The 16,470-nt window shown below is 30.6% G+C and overlaps 1 protein-coding gene across 1 annotated transcript in view; it reads left to right on the top strand.

Annotated features, from left to right (window-relative positions):
* The first annotated feature begins 7,630 nt into the window (after positions 1–7,630).
* Positions 7,631–16,470, top strand: part of LOC125064093 (RYamide receptor-like) — a 53,093-nt gene continuing 44,253 nt past the window's right edge. Inside the window, exon 1 of the mRNA XM_047670881.1 lies at positions 7,631–8,172. Coding sequence (XP_047526837.1) covers positions 8,162–8,172 — 11 coding nt within the window. The 5' untranslated portion in view covers positions 7,631–8,161. The remainder of the gene's footprint in view (positions 8,173–16,470) is intronic.

Below are 16,470 nucleotides of genomic sequence, written 5' to 3'. Positions count from 1 at the left end.
GTTTTAAGAGCGCGTTTTAAGATACGGTTCTAGAGAATTTGAAATTAATTTTGGATTGGCTATTTGGTTATGAAGTAATCTAAATATTTTGAGGTTCGTTAGTCTTACTAAAACTCAAATACGGACTTGAATAAATTTTTATTTTATTTTGTTCTCTTTAATACGGCGGTGGTTTGAAAAGAAATAGTACAAACACAAATGTATTTATATTTTTGTATGGACATCTTCAGTTCCGTAATTATAATTATATATTAATATATAGCCGCTCAGACATATTCAAAATATTCACCTGTAAGTTTTAAACCTCAATGGATTCAAATTAACTGCTACCCAGCAAAACACGAGTTGATAGCGCATTGTCAGAGTTTTTAAACAAAAGTTAAAATCTCTTATGAATTTCATTATAAAACAACTCGTGTTGGGCACAAGCACAAGGGCAAGTTGTTAGTTGAAAAAATAGACTAGATGAAATCGATTCCATTATTTCAGCTAAAATCTCGAAATCCCCGATGAGACTTTTGATTCGAAATTGAATTGGTGACAAAGAAAATGGTGCAATAACGACTCATTCTATCTAATCGACAGTAAATCTTCCAAACGATAACCAAGACACCTGATTGTTAACACCGTCATTGTATTGTCGGCGATCAGTTGCGGATAATGGATCTTTAGTTATGTCAAAGGTCATGTTATTGTTGACAATGGTTATGTTATGATATGCTCGCCAAAATTGTCTAAACTTTTGAAACTCACATACATCATGTTATACCACTACTACATTGTTAAGTCGATGAACATATGTTAATATTTAAGCAACGGCTTCTTCTCTATCAGATGTTATGCTGTATGCTTAAATGCCACGCTAATACATATGGAGCGCATCATCGAATTTTTTCAGCGTCGGAAACAAGGAACACCTGTCGAAGCACATCCTAATATACTTGCTTCAGACGCTCTGGGTCTGTTTAAATGTAAATAAGGTGATGCGAAGTTCACCGGGTCATCTAGTTTATACAATATAACAAAAGGTCTTATAAGTCTCTTCACTGAGGTTCCAAGCTAATGATCTAAAAGTACTTATTCATGCAAAAGCTTTGACGATGTATACGTAGTCAATAGAAGCAATATCTTGGTGTTAGGATTTGATATTTAGTCGCTGTCTTGAAATAAAATTAAAATATTTTTTTTGAAAAAAATGAATATTTTCTTTGTATCTGTCTTCAATTAATTGACAGCACAAAATTATCGATACTTCGATTTGAAGCTCTCCATCTCCAATCTCCAAGCTTCAATAAAATTGTTTGCTCGTATCAGATTATATCGTATAATATTTAAGTCTTAATATATATTTGATGTGCGATATATATTTAAAAGCGATTAATGGTATATGATTACATGAGATATTAGAAAAAATAACTTATATTTATTTAGTAATTAGTAATTATGTATATAATTCGAAAAGTAGGTAACTAAGTACTATGCAGTTGAAGTGCACAAAACAAAAACAAAATTTTTCGAATTTAACTACAACTACAATTCAACTGGAAATACAGAGGACGTCTCCATTTAAATTAAATATTTAAGGTGCACTTGTATAATTTTGTACCGTTTGTTTGAACGCTCTTACCCCGAGACTTATTGTAAACGATAAAAACAAGTTTACTATCATCAACATTACGTCCAACGATCTCAGCGCTAGTAACCAAATAGCTTATCCATGAATATCTATATTCATGTAAAAAATACGAACTGTCTCCCTATTCTTAAATATTCTTTAAATTTTTTCAGCAAATTATTAGAGCGATGGTAATAAAGTTTTCGATATAATTATATTGACGGCTCATTTCTCTACTATGTCATTCAAATTATTTAAAATATAAGAGTTATTCTTAGAAAAAATTCGAAATTCAACGCAGAACACGAGCGTATAATGAAATATGTATAAATGTGATACCCGAAATTGACATTAAAATGACGTATTGTCACATATATCAGTTGTCCACATTTTACAAGTGAGATACGAAGTGATTTTTTACAGAATAGCACTGCTGTTAACTTCCATTTTTTAAACGTTATTCTCAGAAATGACAGGTTTCCCAGAATTCCCTCTAGACATTACTGAGGTCTACAAATCTGCTTGCAAAGTTTTCACTATATTTTGTATACTTAGCTATAGTTTTATCAGCATTCGCCAGAAAAGTGCTCGTACCTACAATTTCCACTCCGTCTACGTTGACCTAATTAATTTTACACGAATTAACACTCATATACATTTCACAAATACCCTATGTTTTTTTTATGATGTTGCTTTATATGTAATTTTTCTATGTTACCGAAAAAAGAAACCAATAAAACCATTTTTAAAATAAATCTTTTTTTTATGAACTTACATTACATTACATTAGCAGCCTGTAAATTTACTACTGCTGGGCTAAGGTCTCCTCTCTCTTTGAGGAGAAGCTTTGGAGCATATTCCACCACGCTGCTTCAATGCGGATTGGTAATGGAATGGAATACACATGTGGCAGAATTTCGTTGAAATTAGCGCCGAGCACGAGATGAATTATTAACACAAATTAAGCACATGAAAATTCAGTGGTGTCTGCCTGGGTTTGAACCCGAAATCATCGGTTAAGATGCACGCGTTCTAACCACTGGGCCATCTCGGCTCATAATTCTATAAACTTAAACTATATTAAATTAATAAGTTAATATTAATATAATATAATATGTGTCTTTTAAATATTTATGGTTCGAATTGTTACTTAAATTATTAATTATAATGATTAATATTTTCTGAAGTATTGCAATTACGTAGGAAGGCAGGGGTAAGTGGTCACCTACATGCATGGTCATTGACACTGTTATGATTTTTACTTAATTGATTGTTCCTTCGCAAGAAATACAATATGTATGGAATAAGTTGAGTATAACAGCGTTCCAGTTTTTTATATAAAATGAAATACTTCATAAAATAAAATAAAATGACGATTGGTAATCGCTGGCTTTGACAAGACGATAAAATGAAGTAGCTTGTCCGTAGGTTCTCTTTGCTGAGACAAAATACAATACGAAGTATAAAAGGTATTCCCATTTCGTTAGGATATCATTAGCGTTATTACGTCAAGTACAAACTGCTTATAATGTTTGAGAACCTATTAAGTTTTGTGTCATATGTGCGTTTTATATAAGTACATTACTATCAATACACGTGACAGTGGGTATGTTTATTTGTCCCAGTTTCCGTATCAACGTATCGCCGAGCTGTAAAATTCAGCTAGCAGATAATACTAGGTATAAAATACTGAATACTGGTATTTCTTTCATTATTTATTTAGATACATTAGATACGTTGCATACTGCAGGATCTAAATTACATTCCTCCCAACATTGTAAGCGTCGCTAGGATAAGAGGGGGTTCTCTGTACCCCGGGAATTCCTCTAGCTTAGAGGTCCGCTAAGGTCGGCCAACCATCGGGAGTCACGGCAGCATACGCAAGCGATCCCGTGATGCCCTCTGAGAAGATAGAGTGGGTACCGCTGGTTTTTTAGTAGGTATTCCGGCTCCTTTAGCACCGGTGAGCCCACATATCTCCCCAATTCGCGTGGGGGAAACGCATAAGAGCAATTTTTCCCGCGAAAAAAAGAGTATGAATTACATAAAAACCTGCAATAACAAGCAGAAGCTATTCTGAATTTAATACATAACATTCAGAACATAAAATGAAAATCCGGTCACAAAAGATTTCGGTCAAACGGGACTGAAGAATTCTACAGAGGTTCAAGAGAAAGTAGATAAAACCAATACGTATTATACTTACATACTTGTATATATTTGTATATAATTCTTGTCTTATAATTCAAATGGATGTATTGTTATTAGTTTAATAGTAATTAATATTCAATGTTATTTGGATAATTAATTGCTGTAATTATTAATTTTTGATTATTACATAAAAAAGTACCAGACTGCATTGATATATGATTGATACGAGTATGCCGTGTACACATGCTTAGAAATGTAATCTAGCTCAAAATTGTGTAATTCCATAATTTAAATGTATGTTCTGATTGTATTCTGTTTGTGTACCTATGAATAAATAAATAAAATTAATATAGATAGTATATTCATGTACGTAGGTATATGTATATTTTATTTTAGTATATCATATTTAATTACTCAATAATTTTTTAGTATTGTCGTAGTTGATACTTCCAAATCGCGGCTACCACGTCGAGTCGTATGCTCGAAGGTTGTCTGAAAGTGATCGTTTTTTAGCGATAAATCCACCTTATATCTTCCCTAGCCTTATTTATAATTGTTTCTTAATGTAGCGTACAGTTAAGAGTATTTGTATTTGATATACAAGCAGATCATATTAAACATAACATTTTCCTAGTCTGTTTTCTATCTAAATATTTTCGAAATTATCAACTACCCATTTATTTATCTACTTCGATACTAATAAACAATCGATAATCCTGCCGATAATGTTCATTCTATGATATAAAAAAATATTGAATTATCCCATAAAATGAAAAGATTAAGATCCCTCGTTTTAACTCGTGAAAGATCCTTTGCCTAAGATCAAAATATACTCTCACTATCACTTGTGTTAAGTGTTATGGCTTTGTGCTAGATAATTACATACGGTTAATATTATTTTTTTAAGCCAAGCAGTGCTTAATTAAAGCCAATGCTGCGTGCATTCATTAGTATTTACCTGTACATACATTGTTTACTGTTTTTTTGCTAGTCTGATCTTATTTCATTGTGTTCAAGTGTATATACCAAACAAAAAAGAAAATAAACAATTTTAACCTCTAAAAATATCAATAGAGCTCGTTCGTATTTTAATTTTAGCGTTATATTTTCAAACTGGGTAACTCAGTCGATGAACAATTTACGTTTTAAATTAAACAAAAATATAATATACCTACATACGCAGCTGATATCCGTCCGCTTCGCTGGACGTAAATTAAAATACAATAAAAACCAAAATATACTTTATTTAAGTAGGCTTTTACAAGCACTTTTGAGACATCATTTTACAGAACTATATTAAGTAAAGCTACCAATAGCACCGGTTCGGAATGTAGATTCTACTGAGGAACACCGGCAAGATAGTCAGTTGTTACTCTGTTGGAATATTTAAAATACAAGGTTATGATAGTTAATTTTTTTTTATATAAGTTATTTTTTTTTCACTGGAATCTCATCAAGGAATATCCAAACAAAATTCTACTTTTGTAAATTAGTAAGAATTTGAGTTGTACAGTTTATAAAAAAAAGTTTTGATTCATTTTTTATGTACTTTTAATTCCAGTCAAAGGCTCAAGTTTGCGTCTCATAAATTTTTCACTCTTTATGAATAATAAGGTTATAAATGGTAAAACATACCATAACAAGTTTTTTTGAGAAGATATTTACATTAACAATAATGTGTTCTTGATAGATTCCGGCTACGACGGCCAAGCCAGGGAGACCAGCCAACTACGCAGGACATATAGTACACAATTGAGTGCGCAAACTCAGGTGCACTCTTTTTTCCATACGACCGGAAAGAGTTCAAGCGAAAGACTAACTGTTTTACGCTCTCTCCGAAGCACGAGAGTGTAAACTTCCAAATTCCAATCCCCTGGCAATTACTGAAAAATGTTCGATAGAAAAACCGAAAAACTTTCTATAGTCCCAAACTGGGGTTTGAACCCAGGCCATCGGAATATGCGGCCTTATATCTAGCCACTAGACCAACGAGGCAGTCTGTTTATATTAATATGATGATGTTCAAAAGAATTCATTCCTTTTAGCGATAAATATTATTTCCTTTAATCTTTGTATTGAAAAAAAAAACTATGAGCCGTCAAAACCATCAACATCTGTGTACAATTAGTCAAAGACAAAACAGTTCCGTACCATTTTCCCTCTTGTTCTCTTTGTTATACGACTTTCGTTTTTGTTAAATGAGTCATTGACGGGCATTTGTGTATTCAATAAAAAAACGTCATAAGTGCCGGAAACATAATGTTCGAAACATGAAAATTCTTTTGTTTATGCAAATTATATGTTTCCCACAATATAATATTGTCAGAAAGAAGTGTAGACATCCGAGATACCAGCGAACAGCCGGTCTTGTTCATAAATCTTGGTTGGAAAAGTATGGAAATAACTTTTCTACCCACTCGATATCTTAGAACATTTGTCCCCGGGAACGTCGCAAAGCGATTATAATACGACCATTTTTATATGATAAAATAATAACTCATATGATACACATATTCGTTTCGTTCGTTGTATGATATTAAACTTTAAATTGGTCCCAAATTAAAGTTTGCAATTGTACATAGGTACATACTCATCTATATGCGGCTTATTATAAGTCCGGAAACATCCAAATGATTCAGTGTTTAAAGCTGGTGAATCTTATACGAAGATCATGGGTTCAAATACGAGTACGAACCATTGCGTTTATATATGGTTTATTCGTTTGTTTAAGGAAATCTGCATCTGTCGGTTAAATCTTTTAAATATATTGACATCCAATTTTATATCGAGATCATTATAAAAGGTTAACTTAACCCCATGAACGTATACGACAAATTAATATGTTATTTGTCTTAGACCATTTCATATGTTCCCTGATGAAAAAGACCGAGGAATGAAAAACACAATTAGGTAATTATTGGTAAAATAGCGATAGATCGCAGGAGTGATCCAAGATCTCCGAGTTAATTTTAAAAGAAACTAATTATAAAGCTATTACACATTTTATTGCTTATAAAGAATGTGTAAATTAAAAAATAACAGACGCACGTCTGTTTGACGAAGTTTGAAAGAGACAGAATCAAAATCAAAAATATATTTTATTTAAATGGCCTTGTAAGAGACTCCTGAATATTTTTTTTTACGAGGTAAATGTCCCTTTACGGGGAAATTTTAAGTGCAAATCGGGAAAAACCGAAAGGAATTTTTTCTTTTAATAAATTTTTCTATCAGTCGTATACAAATAATACCCGTAATATTCTGTATATTTCCAGTATCAAAATTATCGTATACTAATTCAGAGTTAATTATCATATACGTAATCTTGTTCTTTATATTTTATATACGTAGCATACGTACGTATTATATTCACTAAAAAGAATTACTTGAGATAGATAAATAGAGATTTACTAGTGTTATCGCTTTGTGCAGATATTATAACTCAAAACAGCCATACTTGTACTGATGAGTTCCAGTTTAAAGGGTGTTTGAGCTAGCGTAAATACAGGCACAGCGACATCCAAGGTTGGTGGGGCATTGATGATGTAAAGAATGGTAAATGTTTCTTACAGCGCCAATGTCTAACTAAGGGCGTCCACCAGCCTATATCATGAAAAAAATTGTTATTTTTAATTTACTGAATTCTTATTAAATTGGACTTGACTATAGTGTTGCCGTGGCAGTTGAAATTTTTAGTAAAATAACTAATCAAAATTTTAAACAGTTGATTCTAGACGATGTTTGTATAATCATCTTTGTAGATCGATCATCATAATTGTCAATAGTTAACAACGATATATTTAAACACTCATCTAGCACGTCGACGCTTATAACCTTTTCGCAAAAATTGTTAGTGTAGGGTGGATGCTCACGGAGCGCGCATTCGTCTACGAACGAGCAAAGTGACAATACGCGTCTCCGTACAGTCACTCCTGAAACTTCACGCGCGAAACTCTTAGCGATTTAATTGTAAAATAATAACTTAATATGAATCCTAAGTAATGTATAAGAAAATAATAATATGTGTAATAGAATCTTTAGTGATATATGTGGTTAAACAATTCCAATTCTAAGTGTTGCTTTAAACCATGAAAAACATTAAAAAATAAAACAGTGTAAAACGAGAGAATAAGTGGTAAAAATAACGTGAAGTGATCTAGTTAATCAAATATACTGAAATAATTTGATTACCGGCAAGGTTAAAAAATCAGTAAATGCGCAATGTCAACTTTGGAAGCAGGAGCAAGCGTGTTAATCGTTTTACAAACAAACGGCAAGGCGGTTGTCTTGCTGTGTGCTACTTGTATGCCTAGTCGTTAGCGAAACGAGGCTGGGAATCGTTGGAGAAAGAACAAAGAAATCGTAATAACCTCAAACTCATCACCAATACCTGTCAAAATGGACACCAGGTAAGTTTTTTTATGGTAGATCGAGTCCGACTCCTATCGTTATTAAATAAATAGTCATTCGAAAATGTGTCGCTAACATCGAAGCGTTTTTCAACTTATACTTATATAAGCAGTTTTTATGAAACTCTTTAAAACCAAAGTTGTTTGAATAAAATGTTACCTATATATATGATCAGCTTATTTATGTTTTATTATAATTAGAGTAAGTGCATATGATATTCAAACTCATAAATAACTCATTTTTTATTTACATAATGTAAATTAGAAGCTGAGAAGGTCTAAAGGATTTATTTAATAGTCGTGATGCGTTAACTATCCCGGAGTTCAACATTGTTTATCTTGGAACGGATTGAATTTATTTTTGGTTTTAACATTGAAGATGAACGATAAGAATATTTATGTATTATCAATTATAATATTGCTTGATGCAATATATAATAAAATTACTATTAACTTCGATTCACGCGTATTTTGTCCATTTTTAGTGAGAGCGTCGTCAAAAATGGACTGCAATAAACGATCTAATGAAACGAATTATCTTGAAAACAAACTAGTAAAGTAAAATCGATTTTATTTACACTTCGAGTATATTTTAAAACTGTAGTATTGTAAATAGTAATTACAACTGGCTATCTTCAACTAGTAAAGACTTATAGCCTTAATTATAATAAACGGATGTTTAGTTAAAGATAAAATTGCTCTCTTTCTGTTTGAATTTATATCACATTTGAAAAAAGAAGACAACAAATCACCTCCTTAACAATATTTATAGGAGAAACTGCCAAAATATTTCAACAATAGAACATATTTCTTTCAAACAAAGCCACAAAATATTGTCATTAAACCGAATACCGAATTAGCATTGAAATTAGTGAAATTCTTTAGGGACTAGAATGCAAAAGATAAACAGGTGATCAAACCCCGTAAACTATATAAAAACTTAAATGTTAATGTTTAAAATACATTCAAACAATAATTGCTTAGTCGGTAATACAAATAGTGATAAATAAGATTTCTAAACATGAATCGTAAAGTTTAATCATGTAGTTATATACATGGACATATACAATGAACATAGCAGGCTCTGTGACGTCAAACCTATACTTACAAGATGTTTCAGGAAAGGAACAACAACAGAATTCGATAGGTAAAATTTAATTCTCATGTGATTTTTTAAATACTTCTATTAAATATCTTTGCTAAAAGCATGAATTGCAGTGAATATATTCACTGACGCAATCATGTTATAGCTTTAAAATTAGTAAGAGGGTATAAATTTGTAATTAAAATATACTCTGTCGTAACAAGATTATATTAGCTTTCAATATTAATATTTGCAAATGTGATATAAATATCACAACAAACAGCCAAGCATAAACACCTATTTATTTTAAACTAATAAATTTCTAATAGCTGAATTTCATGTTAAGAAAGAAATGGTCAATTCATATTTGTATATATTTAAGGGCTTAATGTTAGTCACATTTTTATATAAGAAAATCACAAATATATTCAGGTATAATTTATCGTATTATTTTAGCCGATGTAGACGGGATTAGTGCTGTTGATTGATAGAAAATGAATTGAGTCTTGACCGGTCAATGACGGATTTATGAGCAGGTTAAGGAGTGAACCTAGGGCGGCAAATTTCGGGATAAGTTTTTTATAAGGTTCGTAATTCGTGTGAACGGTAAAATTAAAAACTATAAGATGTATATCGGACATCTTGCAGATGGAAGTCTTCAAGGTGTCTTAATTTTTCCTCTTTACCATTTAATTTGGGTACGATAAAAATAGATGACATTTCATATATATAAACTAAAAGGTGACAAATAAATAAAGCCTATATAATAAAAGTTTAAATCGGCTACTGCAGCCGGTTTTTCTCGTTAGAACCTACATTGCGAACCGGTGGTAGCGTTAGATTTAATATAACCCTAGACGTAAGTAATGACTATTTAGATTAAAAATTATATTTTATTGGAAACAGAGTAATTTATCATGATTAAATAATCTTATGAATCAAACATTTACTAGTATTCCATATTTTTACACCATAATATGTTTTTGGATGTAATAAGTTAAGGTTACTACTTTTATTTTCAGTGGAGTAGTGTTGCATTAATATTTGTCAGTTTTTGAGCCTAAAACGCGAAGATAATAATATATATCTATCAACGCTATGCTCTTTCCAAACAACTTAAAATCCAATATGGATTAATGATTAATAATATTTATATGATACAATATATTTATTACGTAACAAATACTATTTCTGTGATAATATGAAAGCGGGTACATTTATTTATAAAAAAAGAGATATTTATTTTGCAACCACATGTGTTTCGAGAATGCTCGAAGTGACTAAACTTACACGTGAGATGTAGAAGTGACTTAGAAAACTCTTCCAGAGTTATATTTGTCTGGAGGTAATTATAAAGTTATGAAAATATAATGTTAACAGAAATTTTGTCTATTTAAATATCCATATTCATATTAATAATGCGAAAGTAACTATGTCTATCCGTTTGTTACGCTTTCACAGTCAAAGTACTAAAATAATTTGAAGAAATTTGATATTATATAATTGAATACCATCACCTAAAACGCGCAAAACTGCTGGTAACAACTAGCATATTATACAGTTGGCTTATTGACTAAATAAAATAAATTTCTTCTGCTGGGTACCTAACTGTTTACCTAAATAATATTTTTTTTTTGCTAGAATGCTATTGGGAAACCTCATGTGTGTTTTTTTTTTAATTTATCATAAATATTTGTATTAATGGTTTAAGTAAAGCCTCACCTTGTCATCTTTTTCAATACATATTATATATGTACGCTTCTATTTAAAAAAAAAAACGGCGGAAATGTGCTTGATATCAAAAACACAAACAATAGTTTTAATACAAATACATGCATACAAAATACGTACGCTCATGATACGTATGTAAGTACTAATAGGATTTTAACACTTTTAAAATATTTATTAAATTTGCAAATTTTTTGCCCGTGTTCGATTTTGTGATTCTTTATTAAAAAAACGTACTAAATTTTGTAAGCTAGCGTCAATATCTATAACAATTACTATAAATTGTTCTTTTGTGTACAAATACGTCTATGTTTCTGTGATATTTATTAATTACTTAACCTAACCTGGGGATTCATCGCGAAATTATAAAACTTTACCTATAGCACACGAAATTCAGCCCCCATTTTACCTTCTCGAGGGTAAAATAAAAATGTATCCTATATAGTCATATCTCGGGACTTTTCGCGGGAGTAAAAAGGGTTAACTAGATACTTTAAGTCGCTGGAAAAGTCTCCATACCAAATTTAATCTAAATCGGTTCAGAGGTCTAAGCGTGAAGAGGTATCACGCAGAGTAATATTGGTACAGATTTAAAGTAAGCTTATTGAATATAAAAACTATAGCATAACTTTACTTTTACAACCATGGCTTTTACTGAAGTGTTTGATTTTTACGCTCACAGCTCGAATAATATATTTTTTTATATAATTATGATTGATGCATCTAGTTTCGTAAAAGGCATTGGAAGGAACATCAAGTCATACGCTCGAATAGATAGTTAATGAAGTCATTTTGCACTAATTAAAAGTGCTCTCGTACATTTATTTATTATTAATTGCTATCAATTTTCAGGTATTGTACGTTTATGTATAGTGCTTCACTAGCACAAAGTTTGTATGTAAGTTAGTATGAATCTAATTAAATTTTGATAATTTAGACGAATGTAAATAGTTATTTGCGTGCATTTTAAAAGGCGGTTGATTATAGAAATTTTGATTTTCTTATTATGGTGGAACAGTTTAAGGCTTAGAAGAAAAATGATTTCAAAAATTCAGAAGTAAAACTTGCTTAATAAATTGTATTTATTAATTAAGTATTGTATATTAAAATATTATACTATAAATATATATATATATTTATTTATAATAAGATTACATATATTATCTTACAAATAATTCAATCAAATCAAATCAAATCAAAAAATCTTTATTTGGACACACACACAACTTATGCAAACAATATAAAAAATATATATAAAAGGAACGTATAAGAATAAAGAATACAAACTAAAATAAAAAAATAAAATAAAAAAAAAACAATGTGTGATGCCCAAATTGGTAAGCCACTCAGCATATATGTTGAAAATCATTGTTGTGATGAGTTTCAACGCTGGTATTCTGTGGCCGCTAATAACTACGTACGTCACGTCGTAGGAAGTGAACTACGAGTATGTGATATATAAGTTCACAATAATTGATGTGCAAGATTTCCATACATAGAAAAATACTACTACACAACGTGGACAAAAGTGACCTATAATTTTTACATAACCTACGTGTTCTAAGATAAGATTTTTAGTGCGAGTTGGTCTGAAATCCAAAATAAAAATATGTTGTATCAAAAGGACCGTATTTACGGATACTTACTGAAAAATAATAAAACAATGATGAAGAACCAATATACCAACCCATTACAGGAAATAGTAAGAGCAACATAATATTCTAAAGGAAACAAAACCATGGTACAAAACTTAATACAACCTAAAACGTAAAAACAAGTTCAAAATTAATTAAAATAGAAAACAAACCCAATGAACTTCGAAAACAAAAATGAACTTCTATTTTTACACACTATTACACTTCATACTGGCATTTTAAACTTCAAAACAGATGTATCGTGGGCAGCGTTCGAAATGCTAATGAAAGTAATTATTCGCAGTCCGTCGGCAACATGATCAATTTGATCTTTACTAAATGCAATTATATAATAATTTTATTATTAATGTTATGAAGAAAAAAAAACATTTATTTTACATATAACTTTTCAAAAGATCTTCCCAATTGTAAATGATTATCTATTCTTAAATAAAGATAAAGTTGTTTAAAAAAAAAAAAACATATGCAAACATGCCAGCTAGAAAGAGGTCGCTTAGGATAAAAAAAAACGTTTAAAATATCAATGTACTTTAAATGGTAGTATTTGTCTTATTGAAAAATTAATACTTAGGCGCTACTGAATGACTGACTGATATATTTTCTAACACCGTTTATCAAACCGATGAAAACTAGGTTTGCACGTAGGACTAAAACAAAAATAAGGCACATCTCAAAATTTTCAGTTATTATTGGATAGCTCTAGACGGAAATGCACGGCACATTAGAGTAGCACCAGTTCTATGGAGACACTCAGCCGGCAAAATGCAACCGTCCACACTTATGTAACAACGACTTTTGAAGTTGCAAGTTTTTGCATAAAAGAAAAAAATTAAAGACTTGAAATTTCTTAAGTGACGGTAAGAATATGTACTAAACAGTTTATTTTATTCTTATGATCTGAAATATTTCTGGTATTAAAGTACCGAAATTTCATCAAATCAACAAAGACGACTCATTTATATGTATAGCAAATCGAATATGTTATTTCAATTCGGTGCTAAACTAATATACTAAAAATACAATAAGTACGAGTACGAAAGTTCCTGAAACTTTAAAAGGCCTCCCGGGCACGACTAGTACCAATATAAATATTACTTTAATTTAAATGGGAGTTGAATCCATACTTGAGTTGAAGAAACAAGTATAGAATAATAAATTAATAAAAAAATAGCTATTTAAACTTAATACAACAATTTTCATACAAAAACTATTTTTTAATTTTTTAGATCATGAAAATAAATTTAATTTGTTTTAACATTTAAATTATAAGGAAATTCAAACCAAATAATTGAGTGCAGGAAAGAATAAATTCAAGGAAATTAATGTGAAGTTTAGGGTCTTTTGTTTAACGTGAAGATCGTATGTGGTACTCGCCGATGTCCAGGACGTCAAGTTTGCCTTAGAACACTGGAATATCCACAAAAAAACCAGCGATACCCTAGCTCTTCGGCGTGCGCCACGAGATCGCTTTCGCATGCTACCGTGACGTCCAAGCGCGTTGACCCTCTCGTGTCATTGAGAAATTTATTAATATTATAAAAAAAAAATCTTAAATAATTAATTTGCATATGATATGATATATTATATATGATATGAGATTACCATCTGACAATTCATTTATTTCGTATACAAGACACAAATCTTCCGTCCAAATTTTGTACATCTGCGAGATAGATGGTCGCAAATAATCTAGCCACTATTTCCTTGCTTAATGTTTTCCAATTTAGGTTTTCTGAACAAAAATCTCTGTGTACAATATACTTGAACAAGGCAATAAGATAAGATTTTATGCCGTAAAACCCATTCGGATTTAACATAGGAAATTTTTCGCTGAAATTTGTCAAACGCGTCGTAGGAGGCGTTTTCTCGTGCTGGCTCATTTTTGCCATGCGGGTCTACCAAAAGGATATAATGTCTAACAGCCTGCGTTTGAAGGTGTTTTACTACAGATATTTAATGGCATGAATACTGATTATTCTGTACTACATTCAGCATTTTTTATTATAGCGTGGCTAACAGCCGTCGGTTGGTGGCTGAAAATATTTCATACATATTCTACAGAACTATACAATTATTTTAAAATACAATATAAACATGCACGTGCTTAATCTTAGAATTGAACATAACGAAGTTCATTTGTTTTGGAGTTGAAATGGTCCGATTAGGCAAAGTTGAATATCGAGGAAGCCGTGTCTCATATGATGAAAATATTAACAGTTTTTGTCAAGTTTCCGCTTGAAAGCAATATGCTGAAATTTGAATTTCGAGCTACTCCAGAAATTCTAAGCTAGCCGGCACAGATATTCAGTTTGCAGTCTTGTTGTTTGTCAAATATCAAAACTTCTATTAATTTGTTTTGGCTTACTTTTGAAGTATATTGAGGGTAAACTTCAAACAATATTTCTTGAGGTGATTTGATATTACCGAACAAAATTTTTTTTATAAATTCAAATCTTTATATAGAAACTGTTTACTGTAAATAAAAAAAGTTGTTCCAAATCATTTAATGCATATTATTTTATATACAGGTTTCAAGCCTTACGTTGCCTGCGCTTGTCTGTTTTATATGTGGTCATCGTGTAAATGAAAACGATTTTGTAGACCTTCCGAAACTTTAATATCTTGTGGAAAGCTAGCAAAAGCCTTTTTTAGAAATTGTTGAGCTGTTTTTTCATTAGCATATATCGAATCAATCTCAAACAATCTTTTTATTTAAGCAAATTCAATTTAAAGATCCTTAATAGACGATGAGATATTGTTAGTTATATTTACCCGACAGTTGGAAACTAAAACCTCAGTGTCTGCGGTCTTTTAAGCTAGCAACTAGACCAACGAGGCATTAATTTAAAGTACTTACCTTAAGAGGTTTTACGCTTTAAGAAACCATACATCATTCATACAGGACACCTTTACATAATATTACGCTACTAAAAAGTTAGCATTACTCACAAGGTTAGGATAATTTTTATGAATTCATTAATTCAGCATAGAGAAATTACCTTACCAAGATTACAACCAGATTTTTTATTAAACGGTCCAAAATAAACTTTTACTTATTAACTAATTTAGTTTGTCAAGTAACTTCATAATGAAATGTTTTTATTAAATTAAAATCAACAGTTCCCTTTATAATAAAACCATTACATAGTAAAATATTATTTTTAAGAGATTTCAATGGCTAATAAGTACGTGACAACTTGTGCATATAAAAAAAAGAACTGATATTTTTACTTAGTCACTGCTGTTTAAATAAGTAGCTTACGTTGATTTTTAAAATTTACTAAAACATTACATTCACTTGGTGGAAGGGTATTGGGCAAGATCGACTGGGTAGGCACCAACCACTCATCGTATAACATTCTACCACCAAACACTAATACTTAGTATTATTGCGTTTTAGTTTAAGAGTGAATAAGCAGTGTACTATAGGTACAGAATTTTAGTTCCCAATGTTGATGGCGTATTAGCGATGTAATGAATGGTGAAAATTAAGGCACCAATATTTATGGAAGTTCTTCATTAACCAATAAAGTTTTAACATAAATACCAAAATGGAAGTTTTTACCAATTTCATTAAGACCTAGTATGTAGGTTGAATTTTACCAACTTCAATTATTGACCTTGAAATATAATATAATTTTAACTAAAGGACTTCAAAGGTTTTTCTGTAATTAATTAATCTTTCTGCAACTTTTAATATAAAAGGCATGTATTACCACAATTTTTGTTATCATATTCAGCCAAATAAAAGAAATATTTAAAAAATAATAATTAATTGGAAATAAGGCAGTAGAAGTAGCATTTAAATCTATAACATATTTATTGATCATA

The sequence above is a fragment of the Vanessa atalanta genome, chromosome 5 (genome assembly GCF_905147765.1).
Source record: "Vanessa atalanta chromosome 5, ilVanAtal1.2, whole genome shotgun sequence".
NCBI lineage: Eukaryota > Metazoa > Arthropoda > Insecta > Lepidoptera > Nymphalidae > Vanessa > Vanessa atalanta.
The sequence above is the reverse complement of the archived record's forward strand: the minus strand, read 5'-3'. Positions and strand labels throughout refer to the sequence as shown.